This window comes from Molossus molossus, unplaced genomic scaffold (assembly GCF_014108415.1).
Source record: "Molossus molossus isolate mMolMol1 unplaced genomic scaffold, mMolMol1.p scaffold_m16_p_5, whole genome shotgun sequence".
In the NCBI taxonomy this organism is placed as follows: Eukaryota; Metazoa; Chordata; class Mammalia; order Chiroptera; family Molossidae; genus Molossus; species Molossus molossus.
Genome location: NW_023425388.1, coordinates 968,700 through 988,715, shown reverse-complemented (window position 1 = coordinate 988,715; position 20,016 = coordinate 968,700). Strand labels below are relative to the sequence as shown.

The 20,016-nt window shown below is 48.8% G+C and overlaps 2 protein-coding genes across 2 annotated transcripts; both read right to left on the bottom strand.

Annotated features, from left to right (window-relative positions):
* Positions 1 to 1,389: 1,389 nt before the first annotated feature.
* Positions 1,390 to 1,671, bottom strand: LOC118617600 (keratin-associated protein 6-2-like). Its single transcript, XM_036243572.1, has one exon. It carries the CDS (start codon positions 1,669 to 1,671, stop codon positions 1,390 to 1,392), a length of 282 nt encoding a protein of 93 aa, XP_036099465.1.
* Positions 1,672 to 11,911: 10,240 nt separating this feature from the next.
* Positions 11,912 to 17,218, bottom strand: LOC118617598 (keratin-associated protein 6-2-like). Its single transcript, XM_036243571.1, has 2 exons — positions 17,013 to 17,218; positions 11,912 to 12,095 (listed from the first exon to the last, which is right to left on the bottom strand). The coding sequence occupies exons 1-2, from the start codon at positions 17,216 to 17,218 to the stop codon at positions 11,912 to 11,914; spliced, it is 390 nt and encodes a 129-aa protein (XP_036099464.1).
* Positions 17,219 to 20,016: the final 2,798 nt, after the last annotated feature.

Genomic DNA, 20,016 nt, shown 5'->3' with positions numbered 1-20,016 from the left:
ACGACAAGTCTTCACAAAAGATTGACTGTGAAGAACAGAGGCTCTGCCCGGCCGGTGTGGCTCAGTGGACTGAGCGCCGTCCCAGGGACCGAGAGGTCCGGGTTCGATTCCTGCTCAGGGCACAGGCCGGGTTGCGGGCTCGATCCCCATACGGGGTGTGCAGGAGGCGGCCGATCGTTGTTCCTCTCTCGTCGATGTTTCTATCTCTCTCTAAAAAAATCAAAAACATGTTTTTTTATTATTTTTTATTTTTTTATTAATTTATTTTTGTTACAGATGTTTCTGCTCCCCCCCTCGCACCCTGTCTCCAGCTTTGTTTATATTTTTAAAAAAGAATGAAAAAAAGTTCTTTATTCTGGGTTGTGATCCTTCTGGGGTCTCAGTTCCCTTCCTGGGCTGTATGAATTGGGGTCCAGGCTTCTCTTTCTCTAAACCCCTCCTCACCTCCTTCCCGGCTACCCGCACCCCCAGAATGCTGCATCCAGGGATGACCATCGCCCAGCTACGGACACACGAGTCACGGAAAGTGAGTGGACAAGCAAGTGACTGACAGCTGCCACCGTGGACATGCGCCGAGCGCGGGAAAGACAAGAGTCAGGAGCCCCTGATGGCTCTGGACACAACGAGCCGTGAACGACAGGGGGGGGGGGGGCCCACTGCGTAGCCCCGTAGTTCCCGCCGGGACAGCAGGTGGGGGCGCTGTCGGGCTGAGGGCTCTGCCGCTCATGTGGGGTGCGCACCGGGAACTCTCCTTGTCCCAGCGTGCCCCGAAGGTTAGTCAGGGGTGCCTGTCCACGTGCGTGTCTCCTGAGGGGTGCCCACGGGGCAGGGTTTCGGGGCACAGCTCTCCGGTGTGTCGCTTTTCCAGGGGGTGTTAGGGGAATGGGGAAGGCCACCTGCTTCACCCTGAACCCTGCCCCGCAGGTCGGCTCCGCCCCGTTCCAGGAGGGAGGTGAGGGCCCCGGCGGTGCCTCCTCGGTCAAAGCAGGGGCTCGGCAGAGCCACCAGGTAGAAACATCACAGGAAGTGGTTCCCTAAGTCAGGCTACTGCTCCCTCAGCTCCGTGAGGGAACAGCCACGATGATAGTCCTGGGCTTGAAATAAGCACAGTGGGCTCGGTGTCTCGGTGGGACAGGTTTATTAGGACAGAGAGATGACTCCTGCAGGGCGTCCAGGGCGGGATCTGTGACAGCATCGTCCCCGCGAGACACCCACGGGCATCTGCAGGGCAAACTTCACAGGACCCGCTCCCGAGTCAGACAGGACAGGACCAGGTGGTGTGTGCGACCCGGAGGGCCCCGGAGGGCTGGGCGTCAGCAGGCTCAGAGCCTGTGGCTCTCAGGCCCGTGTGTCCCGAGCAGGTGTGCAGGGTGGGTCCCCGTGGCATCCTCAATAGTAGTAGCCGAAGCCAGAGCCATAGCCTCGGCCACAGCCATAGCCACAGCCACAGCCGTACCCACATCCGTAACCACAGCCACAGCCGTAGCCACGGCCGTAGCCACAGCCATAGCCACAGCCGTAGCCCAGGCCGCCGTAGCCACAGCCGTAGCCACAGCCACAGCCGTAGCCACGGCCGTAGCCACAGCCACAGCCACAGCCGTAGCCCAGGCCGCCGTAGCCACAGCACCCGGAGCCGAGGCCCCCGTAGTAGTTTCCGTAGTAGCCACACATGGTGCGGGTGAGGAGGGTGTCTCAGGTGGAGAAGGTGTGAGGGTGACTTCTGTCTGGTCACCTCTCCCTGCAGGGCCCTTTTATAGCCCTCAGTGGGGTGGGACCCACCACGTGTCTCATGTCACTGGATAATCTTATGACTAAGCTAATGGGTTTGTTGTTCCCCAACCAGAAGACAGAGCCTGCGGGCTATTAGCTGTTTGGGGTGATTGCCCCAAGCAGAGTCTCAGTGCAGACTCTGCTTACCCATCGAGGGCTCGGAGGACAGGGGACACTCTCTCACAGGGGCACGCCCATGGGACTTGCGTTTTGGTCTGCAAGGCCACCTCTCTACCAAGGACAAAGACTCCGTTAATCTCAGTCGTATCTTTCTTGGCCCCTTTATTTTTACTATTTTTTTTTTTTAACATTTTATAAGACCGACACTTTTTTTGACTCATGACTTTTTCTTCTCTTGATCAAAATTAATTATTCTCTCCAGGGATCCTGTTCCCTTTCTGTGCTGATACCATCATGTGTCTCTCATTCCCATGAGGCTGATAAAACCCAACTAATTACAGTTTCCAGAAAACCAAGTCTGAGCAAAATGCCTTATATTTTCCTGCCCATACTCATGTCTCTAATTCTCTGTTATGTGTTATTTCTACGGAAGGCCTGAAAGACACAAGTTATTCCTGGGATTACATGTCTCTGCTGTTTTTCCTATAGGTTGGATACACAGTTATACAAATTAGCTAGTATTCTCATCAGCATTACAATTCTATTCTAAGTAACTATCCATTCGGCTTGACATCATACACTTATGTCTATCAATCTAGTAGGTCTTTTCCTTTATCAAGATTCCCAATCTTTATACTTTGTAACCCTGCCCGGTGCCGGAATTATCATGGTGTTTATTACAGTTATTGTAATGATCCCTCCCTCTGGGAGGTACTGGAAAGGCGAGAATCACTTCAAATGAAAGATGAAAACATGTACTTCTGTTCCTTCAAGATAATGAATGTGGGGAGGTAGCATTCTTCAACATTCAAGTAGAATCTATCAGTAGATTTCTGTTATTCTGAGTCCAAATCTTTTTTTATGTATTCACTCACAACCTTAAGCAAACAGAGAGTTCAAAGTGTTGACACAGCCTATATTTTAGCCAACTCTCCTCTGAAGGTCATGAGAATAAAGACACGAACTTTAGAGAAATTTCACAGTTCACCTGTCTTCCTAAGTACATCTCATAAGTGAAAACAATCTCTTAAGTCCGGCTGGTGTGCCTCAGGGGTTGAGCATCGACCCCTGCACCAAGAGGTCACCAGTTCAATTCCCAGTCAGGGCACAAGCCCAGGTTGTGGGCCCGATCCCCAGTGGGGGGCATGCAGGAGGCCGCTAATCAATGTTTTCTCTCATTGATGTTTCTATCTCTCTCTCTCCCTTCCTCTCTCTCTAAAATCAATAAAAACAAAACAAAGCAAAACAAAACAAGAACCAATCTCTTAATAAGATAGAATGTTTCACTATGAAAGATCCAATCAAATACACTCAACTATTCATCCATGTGTGTTTTTGAATGTTCATTCCATTTGTGTCCTTAAATAGGTTCATTTTTGTAAAGTAGACACCCATTGTGCTGTTTAACCCACCATTTACTGGATTGATATTAAAATTAAGAGGACATCTGACTGCATTTTTCTCACATTTCCCATACAGAAATTAAAAGTAGCCCCAGCCAAGAAAGTAATAACATCAAATAAGGTTCCAGTAACAATTTAATTAACTTAAATGACATGATGACAGTCTTCTTCCAGCCTAAGTTCCTAGAACGTCCCCGCAGACTGAGATGACTAAATTCCACAGGCCAATTAAAAAGAAAATTATAGTTGATGTGGATTCTTCCTGGTATTTGGTTAAAGGAGCCATGAGAGACATTGTTAATTTGTGAAGTAGATGTGCCTCGTTGTGCCGCTTACCATTCTGTATCTCCAGGGATCTCCTTCCTTGAGTTAATTTGATTCTTCTTAAAAATTGAGTCACACCCTGGCTGGTTTTTCTCAGTGGTTAGAGCATCAGCCCATGGACCGAAGAGTCTCAGGTTCGATTCTGGTCCAGGGCACGCACCTGAGTTGCAGTTTGTCCCCGGCCCTGGTCAGGGTCATGAGGGTGCAACCAGTCGATGTGTCTCTCTCATGTGGATGTCTCCCTCCCTCCCTCCCTCCCACTCTGTCTGAAGATAAATAGAAAAAAAAAAAAAAAAAAAACACATCTGCATGTGAGGATTAAAAAAATAATAATAATAATTGAGTTTCTCTTTCTAATCATAACAGCAAGAGCATTGCAGCAATGAGATTCCTCAGAATCGGTTTTCTCCTGTGCTTTTCTGAACTATATTTAGTTCTTAGGAACATTCCATCGTCAAACACAGAGCAAAGTGACCCCGCTGCCCCCTCGACGGTCTCCAGCTAACGTGCCGTTTTCTCCCTCCGGCCGCACAGGCTCGGGGTGTTTCCACAGTGGCTTCCAGCCCCCGTCCCCCTTTTGGTGTTTGGTCCCCAGGACCCCACTAAAACTGCTCAGCAGGGATTGCCGGGACTGATCTCGCCAATTCCAGGGGCTCCGTCCTCTGTCCTCTTATTTCCCGAGGGCTCCGAGCGGCATTCAGATCCGCCGTGTCCTCCGCCCGGAGCCTCCCTGCCCTTCGCCCCGCCCCGTGCTCGCTCCTGCTCTGCCGGCCAGGCCGGGGGCTTTCGGGGCCCTTCCCCTTCTCCCTTCTCCAGACTCCGCTCCCCACGGGCTTTCGGGGCCCTTCCCCTCCTCCCTTCTCCAGACTCCGCTCCCCACGGGCTTTCGGGGCCCTTCCCCTCCTCCCTTCTCCAGTCTCCGCTCCCCACGGGCTTTCGGGGCCCTTCCCCTCCTCCCTTCTCCAGACTCCGCTCCCCACGGGCTTTCGGGGCCCTTCCCCTTCTCCTTTCTCCAGTCTCCGCTCCCCACGGGCAGGGCGCCGGCCAGGTGTCTGCCGCCGCCCTGGTTTCCACCTCCGCTCTCCTCAGGGGACACTCTGCTCCAGCCAGTTCACCTCAATTCACCCTTCAGTGTCGCTCTCCAGGGTCCAGCTGGCTTCCTGCCCCCACTCAGTCCAGAATCCCACGCCGTGGTCACAGGGATCCTGTGCAGGACGGTGTCCGACAGACGGCAGGGGCCTGGAAGTTTCAGGGACCGAAAACCTGATAAATGACCAAATCGATACAACTGAGCAGCATTTTTATTACTATGTATTCACTAGTTTTTAAATTATTTTTTTAAATTAAATTGACATTGGTTAACAGGATCATATAGGTTCGAAGTGTCTATTTCTACGTTATAAGTAGCATTTAAATTCTCTTTCCTACCTTTTTATTTTGAAATGATTTTAGTTACCAAATGTTACCAAAATACTGAGAACTTATACTCATAGATGCACAACCAATCGACACGGACACCAGGGAGGGAGGCAAGAGGAGGGTGGGGGCGGGAAGGAGGGGGTCAATGGAAAAAAGGGGGACATCTGTAATACTTTCAACAACAACAAAAATATTCGGAATGTGAGCATGTCCCCTTCACCCAGTCACACCTTTCACAACCAAGCACAGTGACCAAAACTGAGAGGTTGACCTTGTACACTATCCTCACCTAATCTGCCCTCGTATTTGTCGTTCACGAGTGTCCTTTGTTTTTTCTAAGATCCGATCCAGATGCCACCTGGCATTTGCTGGCCTCATCTCTTCGGTCGTCTTCAGCTGGGGACCGTTTTCCATTTTTCGTTAACTCCCACAGTGTTGACAGTCTCAAACGCCGGGTGTTTCGCCGTCTGTTCCCCCGTCGGGGCTGCCTGTGTTCTCAAAGCGAAGCTGAGGTTGTACATGTTGGACCAGAATCCCCCAGACGTGAGCCTATGTTGCTGGTCACAGCGGGAGGACCTTGATGTCAGGAAACCCTAGGTAGTTTCTAGAGCAGAGTTTAAAGCTGGAACCGCTGACAGGAGGCCTCCTTCCATTTCTGTGTCATCGTGGCCCGTGGATGTCATGTCCGCGACTCCACCGTGGCTTCTGATCATATACAGAAGGTGGGTGTGTATACATGTGAAGCATAAATCAAAGTGGCTAAAACTGCTCCACAAAATACAACACACCACCCTCATCATTCCCGGACCGACCGCCGGAGCTGCGTGTCTTCACGGTGTCTTCTTTTGTGTCGTCTCTCCTGTTCAAGAGGTGACACCCGAAGGCGTTGTAGGACCTCACGGTAGCGAGTGATATGGTTTAGACCTCACGTGAAGAGTAAACGAGCCACCAAACTAGAAGAATCTTTCAGTAGAGGCACACGCGATCCCTGGTGGCTCCCTGACACACAGGAAGGTTGTCCTGGACATGCTGGTTTATGAGGCATTCCTGAGGTGGTGACGATGCCAATGAGTTTGGAACGTGAACCCAGCAGTGCCTGAGGTCAGCCCCACCCCCGCTCGGGTGGTACACGAGGCTCCGTGTCCATCAGAACCTCAGGGCTCTGGAAGCTGCCTCTGTTCTTCTCCTGAGCCTTCTCCTCACACCATGAGCTTCTACAACAATTACTACGGTGGCCCAGGACGTGGTCACAGTGGCCTGGGATGTGGCTATGGTGGCCTGGGACGTGGCCACGGTGGCCTGGGGTGTGGCTTCAGTGGCCCGGGCTGTGGCCACGGTGGCCTGGGACACAGCCACAGTGGCCTGGGGTGTGGCTATGGTGGCCCAGGCTGTGGCCACAGTGGCCTGGGGTGTGGCTATGGTGGCCTGGAGTGTGACTACGGTGGCCCGGGCTGTGGCCACAGTGGCCTGGGGCGTGGCTATGGTGGCCTGGGATATGTCTGTTACTGACCATGCTGCTATGGAGGATACTGGTCTTCTGGATTTTTCTAAGAAGTTCTAGGTTACCCATCTGTTCAAGACATTCTCTTACGAAGGCCTCGGCGAACCGCCTGCATTATTCACAACGACCACAGTTGTCTGCTCAACAGCAGCCGTGGAGCCTCAGGCCCTTCTTGACGGAAATGACCTGAGTTAACAGTAACTCACAACATAGTCATCGGATCTCGTGCTATTATTATCTGACTATTCGTTTCTCATTAAAGGGAAACTGTTCTGCACACTGACAATGTTTTCACGTTTACTTGCTTGTGCAGATGCGTGTGGTTGTGCGCGTGTCGAGCCCTTGGTTACTTCTCGCTGGTCGCTGAGATGGGGCGGAAGAGTCATGTTCAGCCAGCACCTCCGTCACCTGTTTTCCTGAGCAGGTCCGAGGGCCACCACCATCTGCACTGATCCCATCACCGGTCGTCTGCGGTGTGTCCCGACTGTGACCAAAGTCGTCGGCAAAGTGGTTCCCCTCACCACGCCATTCTCCTTCTCTAGTATTTCATTCTCTCTTTATGCTAGGGGTTGAAATGTGCCTCTGGGCGGAGGTGAGTTTTTCTTCCTAATTCGACGTGATGCTATTTCTTTTCGCTCATGAGAACACGCCTCGCCCTCCTGGGCGTCGGGGCTGCGTGGACGGCCGCGGGGCTGCGTGGACGGCCGCCCTCTCCGGCACTCGCACGTTGTCGCAGGAAGACGGACAGCGCGAGGTCTGTCTCAGTGGCGCCTTCGCGGGGTCCCCCCCCCCCGCCTGCCTCTGGACAGAGACCTGTTCTCCTTCATGACCAGATGGTGGCCGAGGGGACTGTCACCAGGCACACACATTCGCTCCGAGGTGCAGGCTGCCAAGCACCCCTGGTCCCGGAGGCCGGGCCAATGTTCCGAAAGCTGCCTATAATAAATTCCCTTAGCTCACGCCCTTTGCTAAGTATTAAAAGGATATCAACAATGATCAAATGTAAATCAATTATATCTATTTATATTTGAGTAACTTGTTTTGGAATCGGGGTACCTAAGACTGACGATGGGTTCACACAGAACTACTTTCCGAACAGGGATGCAAGTGGAGGCAGGGCAAACCCTCAGCCGGCGCCTGGCCCGTGTGGAGGGGAGAGTCAGACAGCCAAGCCCTCCTCCCTCCGTTGAAGACACACGGCACCTGGCGCTGTGCATGGTTTCGATTTTTATTTTATTTTTTATTTAAAAAATTTTGTTTTCTTAATTGATTTTAGAGAGAGAGGAAGGGAGAGGGAGAGAGAGGTAGAAACATCGATGGGAGAAAGAAACTTGAATCAGCCGCCTCCTGCACGCCCCCCACTGGGGATGAGCCCACAACCCGGGCGTGTGCCCTGACCGGGAATCGAACCGGGACCTCTCAGTCCACGCGACATACTCAATCCACTGAGCCACATGGATCAGGCAAAAATTCTTCATTTTAAAGACTATTTAGTTTGATATTATTATATCCATTCCAGCTTTCTAGTAGTTTCTGTTTGCCGTATATATGAATATAAACACACACACACACACAATACTAAATATATATATTTAAAGTAGAAACGTATATAATTCTTTTTCTTTCAACCTACTTGTTTCAGGAGACTTGGGTTGGTGGACAGTTCTCTGGTGGCGACCTTAAAATCTGGCCCAGACCCTTAGAGCGTCCGGTCACTCAGCGTCAGGGTGGTTAGCTCTCTCTTCTCGCTCAGCGCGTGGCCCTGCGTCCCGGTGTGGTGGTGGGACGGTGGCCCAGGGCAGCCTGGTCTCAGCTGCCGCGGAGGGAGGCAGCCGTCCTGCTCAGGGCAGGGTCTGGGTCTTGTGGGCGGGACTCCTACCTGTCCGTGTCCCTCAGGTCGGTGGTGGCTGTCTCCGCCGTCCCTCGCCCAGTCCACCAGTCTCCCCGCCGTGCCTGTCGGTGTGGCCTCAGTGGTACAGGAGAGCCCACTGCCCCCCACGGCCTCGGCTCCCCTGGAGGGCGGGGGAGTCCTGGGCACGGGGGACAGGGCTCCCTAGACCGGGAAAGAGCTCTCCTGAGTCACGTGTGGTCAGAAACAAGTCTCCCGGGAGGTTAGAAAGCATGTTGCTGGTTAATACGGAAACACGGAACCGAATGATGGTTCCCCCGAGGAAGGGTTAGGAGGGAACTTACAGCTCTACGAGTCTGTGTTAGGAAGACAATGACGTTTTGTTTTATGTTTCTATTGATTACTTTGGAAGTGGCGCCTACCTCTTTATTTTGTTTTATTGTTGTTCTCCATCAGGTTTGTCCTTACACCCCCTTCACTACCCCTGCCATCAAGTGATATTCAAAAGTCAATGTTCTCAGCTTCTTTACAAAGGAAAGGAAGAGAGAATTAAATATAAAAATAAGAAAAGGGTAGAAACCAAATAAAGACAAGAGTGGTATCAGTTCAGTAGAAAATGGACCAACTATAAGGAAAATCAGTGACACACAAATATGGTTCTTTGATCAGATCAACCAAGTTGATAAATTCTAGACAGATTAACCAAGAATATAAGAGAGAAAATGTAATTCTGTCTGGTTTGGCTCAGTGGTTAGGGCGTCAGCCCATGGACTGAAGGGTTGTGGGTTCGATTCTGAAAGTCAAGGGCACGCACCTGGGTTGCAGGTTTGATCCCCGGCCCCGGTTGGGGTCGTACAGGAGGCAACCAATCGATGTCTCTCTCCCCCTCCCTTCCACTCTCTCTAACATTCAATGGAAAACTATCCTCAGGTGAAGATTATCCAAAAAAGAGAGAAAGATAATACAAATGACCAATATGAAGAATACAAAAAAAAAGAAAGATTTTTTTTTAAGATCATACAGGCACCAAAAAGAAGAAGTGGGCGTCATGAAGAATACTACGCCAGTAAATCCCGCAACGTAGATAAAAAAGGAGATTTCTTTTATTTTTATCTTCTTTTCATGTTTCCAAATTAAAGTATTAGCTAAAGTCTTTGTAACTTTACTGAGATAATTTTTACAAATCTCATGCATATAAATTGTTTTTCTCACTTTTTTAATTTTTATTTTATTCTTATCCTCACCCGAGGACATTTTTTCGTTTTCTTTTTTTGTTGTTCAGATAGAGCGTGAGGGAGAGAGAGAGAGAGAGAGAGAGAGAGAGAGAAACATTGATGTGAAAGGGACACATTGAGTGGTCGCCACCTGCATGACCCAACCAGGGCCGGGGACAAACTGCAACCGAGGTACATGCCCTTAGCGGGAACCGAACCCGGGTCTCTCTGGACCGCAGGCCAATGCTCTAACCTCTAAGCCAAACCAGTTAGGGAGGAATTTTTTTTTAAATGTGCATATTACCAAGACTGACTCAAGTACCACGTATCTAATAAAGAAAATAAGTTTATAATTAAAAATACTTTTCCAACCCAGCTGGTGGGGCTCAGTGGTTCAGCATCGACCCTGCACCAAGGTCACCGGTTCGATTCCCGGTCAGGGCACATGCCCAGGCTGTGGGCCCGATCCCCAGTGGGGGGCGTGTAGGAGGCGGCTGGTTGATGTTCTCCCTCATCAATGCTTCTGTCTCTCTCTGCCTCTTCCATCCTCTCTCTCTCAAATCAATAAAGAAAAAACATTTCTTTCAATGATATGAATCTACATTGCAGATCTCTATGGACATACATCTGAAAACCTATATGCAATGCATAACTTCCTGGGGGAACACAGATGACCAACATGGACACTGCTACATTCAGAAATATAAAGAGACCGACTTCATTAGAACAAACAGAACATTATTAAGGGAACACCCCACAAAATTCCCCCGATGCAGATCACTTCCCAGGGAAATTCTCCCAAAGCTTCAGGCAAGGTGGCCGGGTGTCCTGTGGACTGTCCCAGGCACTGTGCACGGAGCCGAGCTTCCTCGTTCCTGTTGGGAGGTGTGCACGGTGCTGGGTCAGCAGTGGGCAGAACATTAGGAGCTTCTGTGAGCTCAGCCTCTGCAAGTCTCCTGTGTGACCTCCTCCCGCGTGTGGCCAAGACCTGTGCGTTATTCTAACAAACAACAAGCAAAGGGAGTGAAATGTATGAATATACATGTGATCGTGTGTAGATGATGATGCTACGTCTGTATGGGGTTCAGAGTCCGTCTCGCTGGAGTCTCTCTCCTTCCCTTCCTGGCTTTGCAGAAACAAGCAAGCGTGTTTGGGAGCCCCCACGGCCGGGACTGTCAGAGACAGCCTCTGGGAGCTGAGCCTGTAGCACGAGGGTGCGGAGCCCCTCGGGGTGCGCAGCCCCTCGGTTATACACCGACTTCTGCCAAGTGCTGGTCGCGGAGGCACATCCTTCCTCAGCTGAGCTTCACAGGAGACCCCACACCCGGCCAACACCTGGGTCGCTGCACTGCGAGACCTGGGCTCTGTGAACACCCGAATGCTGCTTTTGTTCCGTGGCCCACCGTGCAGGCCGCTGGTCTTACAATCTGCCCCGACCACCTCAGGAAGGCAGGGGTCCGGGAAGAGTTCTTAGGTTCTTTCTTTCATAAAATATATGTTTTAAAATTTTTCTTATTGATTGATTGACTTTAGAGAGAGAGAGGGGAAGGGAGAGGGAGAGAGAGAGAGAAACATTGATAAGAGAGGACATTGATTGGCCGCCTCTGGGGATGGGCCCACAACCTGGGCAAGTGCCCTGACCGGGAACCGAACCAGCGACCTCTTGGTGCAGGGTCGATGCTCCACCACTGAGCCACACTGGCGGGTCTCATAACATATTTTTAAGGAAGGACTAGAAGTAGAGACTATTACAACATTCTTTTATTTGAAGAGAGACCTGAACATGCAGATTGGGGAAGGTATTTTCTTTATTCTCATGAACCACACAATGCTTAATTGATAACTAATATTGCCTTTAAAGTTGAGAATCGCCCAGAATAACAATTATGACCCCCTCAGGAGCAGAGGCGGGAACTGTCATTTACAAAATATAAGTTAGTTTCTTGTGAACGTAACAGAATTGTCAGTAGGAATCTTGAGACATCCGACCCCTGAAATAAACACCAGGGGCGCTGTTTGGATGAAACACGATTATTAGGTCGACAGAGAAACCAGCTCCAGAGTGGACATCGTCAAGGCAGTTACTGTGACATCATGATCCTGAGGACATCAGAATCGTGGGATCAGGGGTGAATTTCTCCTTACCCCACTTCAGTGAGGCAGATGCTGGGAACTTGTAGGCTAGATGGACTAGACTGGATGCTCAGAAAGCAGGATGACCATCCCCCGCTGAAAAGTCACAGGACACGTGTGACTCCGAATTGGTGAGTCCTGAGGTCCCCATGCAGAGATTTAGTCTCCCATGGTGTCCTCAATAGTAGTAGCCGAAGCCACAGCCATAGCCACGGCCACAGCCACAGCCACAGCCATAGCCACGGCCGTACCCACAGCCACAGCCGTAGCCACGGCCGTATCCACAGCCACAGCCGTAGCCACGGCCATAGTAGGAGCCGAAGCCACAGCCATAGCCACGGCCGTACCCACAGCCACAGCCACAGCCGTAGCCCAGGCCGCCGTAGCCACAGCATCCGGAGCCAAAGCCCCCGTAGTAGTTTCCGTAGTAGCCACACATGGTGCGGGTGAGGAGGGTGTCTCGGGTGGAGAAGGTGTGAGGGTGACTTCTGTCTGGTCGCCTCTCCCTACGGGGGCCTTTTATACGCCCTCAGTGGGGTGGGACCCACCACGTGTCTCATATTATTGCCTAATTTATGATGATGTAATTGGTTTGTTGTTTCAAGACTAGAGCATCACCCGTGGGCATTGCAGAAGGCTGGCTCCGCCCCACTGAGAACCTTTAACAAGGTGATACAGTCACACCTCCGAAACTCTCTCTCCAGAAATGCTCACGGCCATGTTCTGTGACCAGGCGGTGCCCCGCAGAGGGCATGTCAGCAGTTTCAAGTGGCCTGCTCTTGACCTCCAATAATTTCTTTGTCTCCTTGAGCTCCCCAACTTATACTCCCTTCCATAAGATCGTGTCTTTGCAGGTATATCTTTGTAAGCAGATAAGTAAAGGCATCATCTTCTTTCTGTCCTCTGCACTTGAAGCGACATATTACTTTGCAATCATTGCTGACATGCGATGCCACAAATCCTGGTACTTTTAAAATTTGTCATTGTCATGTTTTACACATTGCATTTTAACGTCCCTTGTGCTTTGTAATCGATCAATGGGATGGTTTGGGGGAATTTTCCAGTGTGTTCTTTATGTCTCATTTAATGCCAGTAGAATATATTCCTTTTAATACACTGAATTTAATTTATTAGAACTTATTTTATGGCTTCATAAAAGACGATACGACTGTCTGCCCCAGTGGCGGCGTTGGCTTGTTTCTGCCAGTGATGGACGAGAGTCGTGTTGTTCCGTCCGGTCTCAGCAGGTGTCAGTTGGGCCGTTCTCACATGCGTGCCGCGGCGTCTAAGTGTTCCACCAGTTGGCATGTCCCTGGTGTCAGGTCACGTGAGCTGTCTTTTCATGTGCTCATGTGACATCTTCTTTGGTGAGGTGCCTGCTAAGGAATCTGCCCTAGTTAATGAGGTCACTTGTTTCTTATTGCCGAGTCCCTGCATCCTTTGTCTATTGGGGTCACATTCTCGGAGGTGCTCTGCACACATGTCTTCGTCCAGTCTGCGACGGGAGTGCCTCTCTTGTTGACATTGTCCTTCGCAGAGCAGAAGTCACATTTTAATGACGTCTGGCTTATCGCTTCTTTCTGCAATGGACTGTGCCTTTGGTTCTGTAACTACGTCATAGTGATACCCAAGGTCGTCTAGGTTTTCTCCTATGGAATCTTCTGGAAGTTTTACAGCTTTTCATTTTGCATTTATGTCTGTGATCCATTCATTTTCATGAAGGGTGCAAGGTCTATTTCCAGATTTTTTTGTGGGGGGAGGGGGGGTGGGTTTGTGGATGGCCAGTTGGTCCAGCACCGTTGGTGGAAAAAACATCTTTTCTGCATTCCCAAAGGTCAGCTGACAGCTCTCCGTGTGAGTGCATTTCGGGTCTCTGCTGCTCGGGGGTCTCCTGTCTGTTTCACCAATGCCACCCTGCCCCGTGACTGTGCTTCCCAGCGAGACTCGCGGTCGGTTGTCCCTTCCCCAGCTCGTTGGCCTCCTTCAGGGCTGTGTTGGCTGCTCTGGTGTTTGCTCCTCTCTGTGCACCGACACTCACCTTGTTGGATTCCACGAAACAGCATGAGGCACGTCGAGTGAGACTGCAGTGAACCTAAGAACTGGCACTCGACAACATTAACACATAAACACCTACCCGTAAACACAGAATGTCTGTTTATTTAGTCACTCCTTTTTTTAAAGGTATAAAGTACTTTATTTATTTTTATTAATTTGTTTTTGTGACAGATGTTTCTCATTTTTCCCCCATTGACACCCTCCTCCCCTTCCCCTGTCCCATCCCCAGCTTTGTTGTCTATGTTCATTGGTCACGCGTACATACATGTAAGTTCTGTGGTTTATCTCTTCCCCTCAACCCCCCCTCTGAGGCTTGTCAGTCTATACTCCACCTCTATGTCTCTGGGTTAATTTTGTTCATCAGTTTGTTCAGTTCATTATATTCCACAAATAAGTGAGATCATGTGATATTTGTCTTTCTCTGCTTGGCTTGTTTCACTTAGGATAATACTCCCCAGGTCCCTCCATGTGTCTCAAAGGATGAGAGATCTTTCTTTCTTACAGCTGCATAGTACTCCATTGTGTACATGTACCACAGCTTTTTTATCCATTTATCTGCTGATGGACACTTGGGCTGTTTCCAGATCTTAGCTGTTGTAAATAGTGCTGCTATGAACATGGGGGCGCTATACTTTCAGGGATTATTTCTATAGTTTATTTAGTCACTGCTTAATTTCACCAGAGTTTTGGGGTTTTCCTCATATAGAACCTGTGTACATTTCTTTTACATTTATAGCTAAGTACTTTATATTGTGGCTGCTATTGTACATAGGATTGTCATTTCATTTCAAATTTTACTTGTTCATTATTAATATATAGAAAAGCAATTGACTTTTGTATGTTAACATTGTATACTGTATTCTTGCTTTGATCACTTATTAGTTACAATAGCTTTGGTTTCTTTTGTGTTTGGTTGTTTCTTTTGGGTTTTCTATATAGACAATCATGCTTTATGTAGAAAAAGACCGTTTTCTTCTTCCCTCCCTCCCTCCCTCCCTCCCTCCTTTCTTTCTTTCTTTCTTTCTTTCTTTCTTTCTTTCTTTCTTTCTTTCTTTCTTTCTTTCTTTCATTTATTTATTTTTCTTACAGATGTTTCTCTTTTTTACCCATTGACACCCTCCTCCTCCTCCTCCCTCCCAGCCCCGTCCCCAGCTTTGTTGTCCGTGTCCATCGGTTATGCGCACATGCATATAGGTTCTGTGGTTTATCTCTACAGTTTTCTTTCTTTCTTTTTGTCAGTATACAGTTGATCTCTTTTTCTTGCATTATTGCATCATCAAGGTCTTCCAATGATACTGACGAGAAATAGAGAGAGGACATTCATGCCTTGTCCTGATCTCAGCAGGACAGCCTCTAGTTTCTCACGATCGAGTATGTATGACGTCGGTCATAGGTTTTCTGTATACATTCTTCATCTGGTTGAGGGTTTTCCTTTATGATTGATTCCTGAAACTTTTATCATGAATGGTGTTGGATTTTGTCAAAGGCTTCTTCTTTTTCTTTTTTTAATCCTCACCTGAAGATATTTTTCTATTTATCATCAGATAGAGAGGGAGAGCAGGAGGGAGAGAGAGAGAAATATCGATGTGAGAGAGACACATCGACTGGTTGCCCCCTGCACAACCCGACCAGGGCAGGGGACAAACCACAGCCGAGGCACATGCCCCTGACTGGAATCAAACCTGTAACTCTTTGGTCCATGGGCTAGTGCTCTAACCACTGAGCAAACTGGCCCAGGCCAAATGCTTTTTCTGCATCTATTGAAATGATTGTGTGATTTTTCTGCATCAGGCTGTTGATGTAATAAATCACATTAATTCATTTTTGAACATTGAACCAGCCTCGTATAATGGGGATAAATTCCACTTGGTTCAAGTGTGTAATTCATTGTATACAATGCTGGAATCAAATTGCTAATATTTAATGGAGAATTTTTGTCTTTCTGTCCATTTAGATATTTGTCTGTTGCTTTTGTTTTTGACGTGTCTTTGTCTGCTATTGGTATTAAGGTAACATTGAGTGAGTTAGTAAGTATGCTCTCTGCTTTTTAATTCTGGAAGTGATATTAGAGAATTGATATAACTTATTTCTTAAAAGTTTTGTAGAATTTTCTAGTAAAGCCATCCGGGTCTGATGCTTTCTGTTTGGGAGTGTTACGGTTGATTCAATTTATTTAACAGTCATAGGCCTATTAAGATCGTCTGTCTCTTCTCCGGTGGGTTTGACAGGCTGTATGATATTTCATAGCCAGCCACTGTTTATTTTATTAATCTTTATACTTTCCATACTTCTGTGAATTTATTATTTCTATTTTCTTGAATAGATGTCTCATGGGTTTGTAGGCTTTGGCGTATCTTCCTCACCCGAATATGCCCGAATGTGACTGCAGAGCCCAGTGTTCTTGTTGAATTTTGTATTCGAACCCACCACAAAAGTCAAAGAAGACCTACATATATGCAGAGATATACCATGTTCATGGATGGAAAGACTCAAGAGTGTTAGGAAGTCCATTCTCCCAAAACCGATGTGTAGATTCAATGAAATCAAAATCAAAATCTCAACAGAATATATTTTAGATGTGGACAAGTGATTCTAATGTGAAGGTCGAAAGCGAAGACACTAGAGTAGCCAACATAGTTTTGCAAAGGAGCAAGGTCGGGGTCCTCACATCACTGAGCACCAAGACTTGTACAACCTGCAGCTGCACAAGCACGTGGTGCTGGTCAGGGGACGAGCACACGTAGTGGATGAAGGAATAAATAACCCGAGGACCAGCTGACACAGGGGTTGATCAGCCTTCTGGGAGGGCCACACATACAGTGATGGTTCTGACACAAAACACAGTTACTTACAGGAAAAATAAGACTTGTTTATTGAGAATGAATAATTTTTTTCCAGTACAAAATCATTGAACGGGAAAAGGAAGAATTTACATTTTGGCGACAATCACAATCAAATCTTCTAGCTTCAGGTCACATAGTGGGAACATTTCTAATTCCTTAATGATAAACAAGAATCTGATGGAAATTCAGGTGGTGTCTTTTCCTCATGGAAGCAGAGATGACAAATGGGCATCGTTAGGAGGAAAAGTGTTCATCTTGATATATTATGTTAGAGGCCAAGGATGGTCTAAGCCTTAGACGAAGATGATGTTCTAGCAGCAAGTGGAATAGCATCGTCTGTAGCACAAGGGTCGGAAGGAACAGCAGCCACAGCCGTAGCCAGAGCCGTATCCACAGCCGTAGCCAGAGCCGTATCCACAGCCATAGCCGGAGCCGTATCCACAGCCGTATTTACAGCCATAGCCGGAGCCATATCCACAGCCGTAGCCGGAGCCGTATCCACAGCCGTAGCCGGAGCCATATCCACAGCCGTAGCCGGAGCCGTATCCACAGCCCCCATAGTAGTTCCCGTAGTAGTTCCCGCACATGGTGGCAGAGGGTGAGGTTTCAGTTGAGTTCAGAGGATGCTTCTGAAGTTTGAATGTCACCTGCGACCCTGGAAGCTTTATATACTGATGGGAAGGGCCAGGGAGTGGCATCAGTTTTGTGATTCACGTGGTGAATGTTTATTTACTGCCTGGCATGTGCAAGTCCCTCCTGTCAGTTGATCATGAGAGGACTTGGCATTTTCATAGCTACAGCCTCTGCTGTAAATAAACGCACTATTATCGTCTCTGGTTTTATTGGGAAGACGTTTTTGCTCTGTGTCACCCAAGCATTGTCTCGAGCCAATTACAAATCTCTAAGAGTAGTGTCCACCAGTAAGCTAATCATCTGAACACAGGATTCCAAAGATAAGTCCTAGGTGGGAAGGTTCTGGGAGGGTAGGAGGTTGTGTTTGAGATGCGTCTATGAAGATGAGCTGCACTAAATTCTCTGACTAGCTAAGTAATTGCTGATCAGTCTACAGTGAAGTTCCCTGGAACCCAGCACGGTGCCCAGTGAGACTCCTCAGCACCCCGTGTTACCAATTCCTATAAGTCCGATTCCTCATCGATGTACTGTCGTCAAGGTGTCCTCCACCCCTACGGCCATTCCTTGATGCATTTTATCAGTTCTCGGTGGTCATTCAGTTCAAATCAAAACACCAACATGAAAAGAATGTGTGTTTTTTTACAATAACATTGCTGAAAATGTTGTGGATCACAGGTTTCCTCAGACATTTCATTTATTTGATGCCCATGAAAATGCAAAATGTTAGGTGACAAATAGTACAGAAATTGAGGTCCAAAAGGGTTAGGGAACGTAGTAGAATTCACACAGCTGACCCGTCACCGAGGTCAAGGGTGTTCCTCTTCGTTGTGCTACATGAAGTCTCCCTTTCTAGTCACTGGCGGCTGGAACACTTGCTGTGACGAGGGGCTTATTGCTTCTAATGGCGACCCTATTCCTTGTGAAATTATTCTGTGATAAAGTCCCTACATGCCTCAAAGTCTCTCGTCATTCCCATTGGCATTTTGGGTCCTAGATACACTTTATTTCGGCATTTTGTTCACAAACCAGTTGCATCAAGAGTGGCTGACAGTACCTCTGCCCCTCTCCCTGTCTCTCCAGGGGTCTATTCTTGACATCCACCCCGATGACTGGTCTCCTAGTCTCTGCTGATAGGACATCCAGGCCATCTGTGTCACCCACACCACTGTCCAGATAATTTGGAGGATGGGAGAGGAAGCTGTTGTAAATCACCACATTGGAGCAGCTAAGAACAACACCCATTTGTTAAATCACAGTCTTAGGGGATGAGGGGTCTAAGCTCAGCCTAACTGGGGTCTCTGCTCAGAATCTCGCAATATCACAACCAAGGCGTCAGTCGGGACCGGTGAAAGACTCTTTGGTGTACAATGTAACTGGAGTTGCCAGATTTCTGAGTATGTCCCTAATATCTTAGGAAACATGTTTATACTAAGAAGTTGATTTTTAATTGGAATTCAAATTTATTCATCTTGAGTTGTATATACCAACCCCAAGCATAACGTAATCACAAAAGTAACTCCCCCCAAGTGTTGGAGGCGAGTTGCAGGTCCTTCCCACGGTGAAGGTGACGTACGTACACTTGACAGTGTGTCATCGGGGACCTTCTAGAATCTCACCTTCCCACACTGGTAAATTGATTCCTTCAGCCAAACTAGTAATTTTCTTCTGGGACAGACGCAAGCAATTGCAATGAGGCTTCAGCACACAGGCATGTCCGGTATGGATGTCTCCGCCCTGCCAAGAATGACATTTCCCTTCTTTTATGACGGACCGACTCTTATTCCTCCCCTTCACGTTTAAGCTAGAAGTTTGTCTCTTTTCAGAAAGATTCCTGACCTTTCTCTCTGCTCACTCGCAGCCGCGGCCTCTCCCCGGCTGTCCCCCGCTGTCCCCTCACCCCGGTGTCATTAGACACAGCAGGACCCGATGTCCGTAGCCTGCGCATGTGTGGTCTTCCCCACACTTCTAGGAAGCGGAGATTAAACATCTTAGTTCTCTGTCCACAGCGCGTAACGACAGGGCCTCAGTGTAACAAACGTTTGGTGACGGCTCACGTATCCATTTCATGAAATTGCTCTGTGTGCCCAGGAACAGTGCTCAGCCCAGCATCCGCCTCCTTTGTCTTCCTCTTCCTAAGATTAAAATTTCTTTTGAGGCTCAAAGGTGTCTGGGAACAATGAGTTCATTCAGCCACGGGTGGTTGGATCTTGAGCTCAATTTGGGCAGGTCCTTCTAAATCCCACGGAGATTAAATTTCTAAAAGCAAAACGCGTGACAGAGACCGGCCTCCCCTCCCAGATGCCGTGACGCGAGCGTCCAGTTCCGCACTGTCCTGGGACCAGCGTCTCCGTGGGCGCAGAGCTCACCTTCACTCCCCGCCTGGGCGTCCTGGACAGGGCAGCCCCCCGCCCCCGAGTTTGTCATTTCCCCCTAAAATAACCCTGCCTGGGGCCCTGCCTGGTGGACACACCCAGGGAGAAAGCACCAATGAGGACGTCGGCCTTGTTTCAGCCGGTGTCACCGACTAGAGAGCCGTGCGTCCCGGTCACCCTCACCCACCTGCTCGGCATCCAGACGGGCACAGGGCGGACCTGCGCGCGGTCTCACTCACTGAACCGCCGCCTGTCAGCCTGTGACCGTACAGACCACCCGGACCCCCACTCGAAGGGCTGAGAAGAACAGACACACCTTAGGGTTCCTCCGTTTCCCACGTGGGGGCTACCATTCAGTGACATCACTTCCTCCCGGCCGG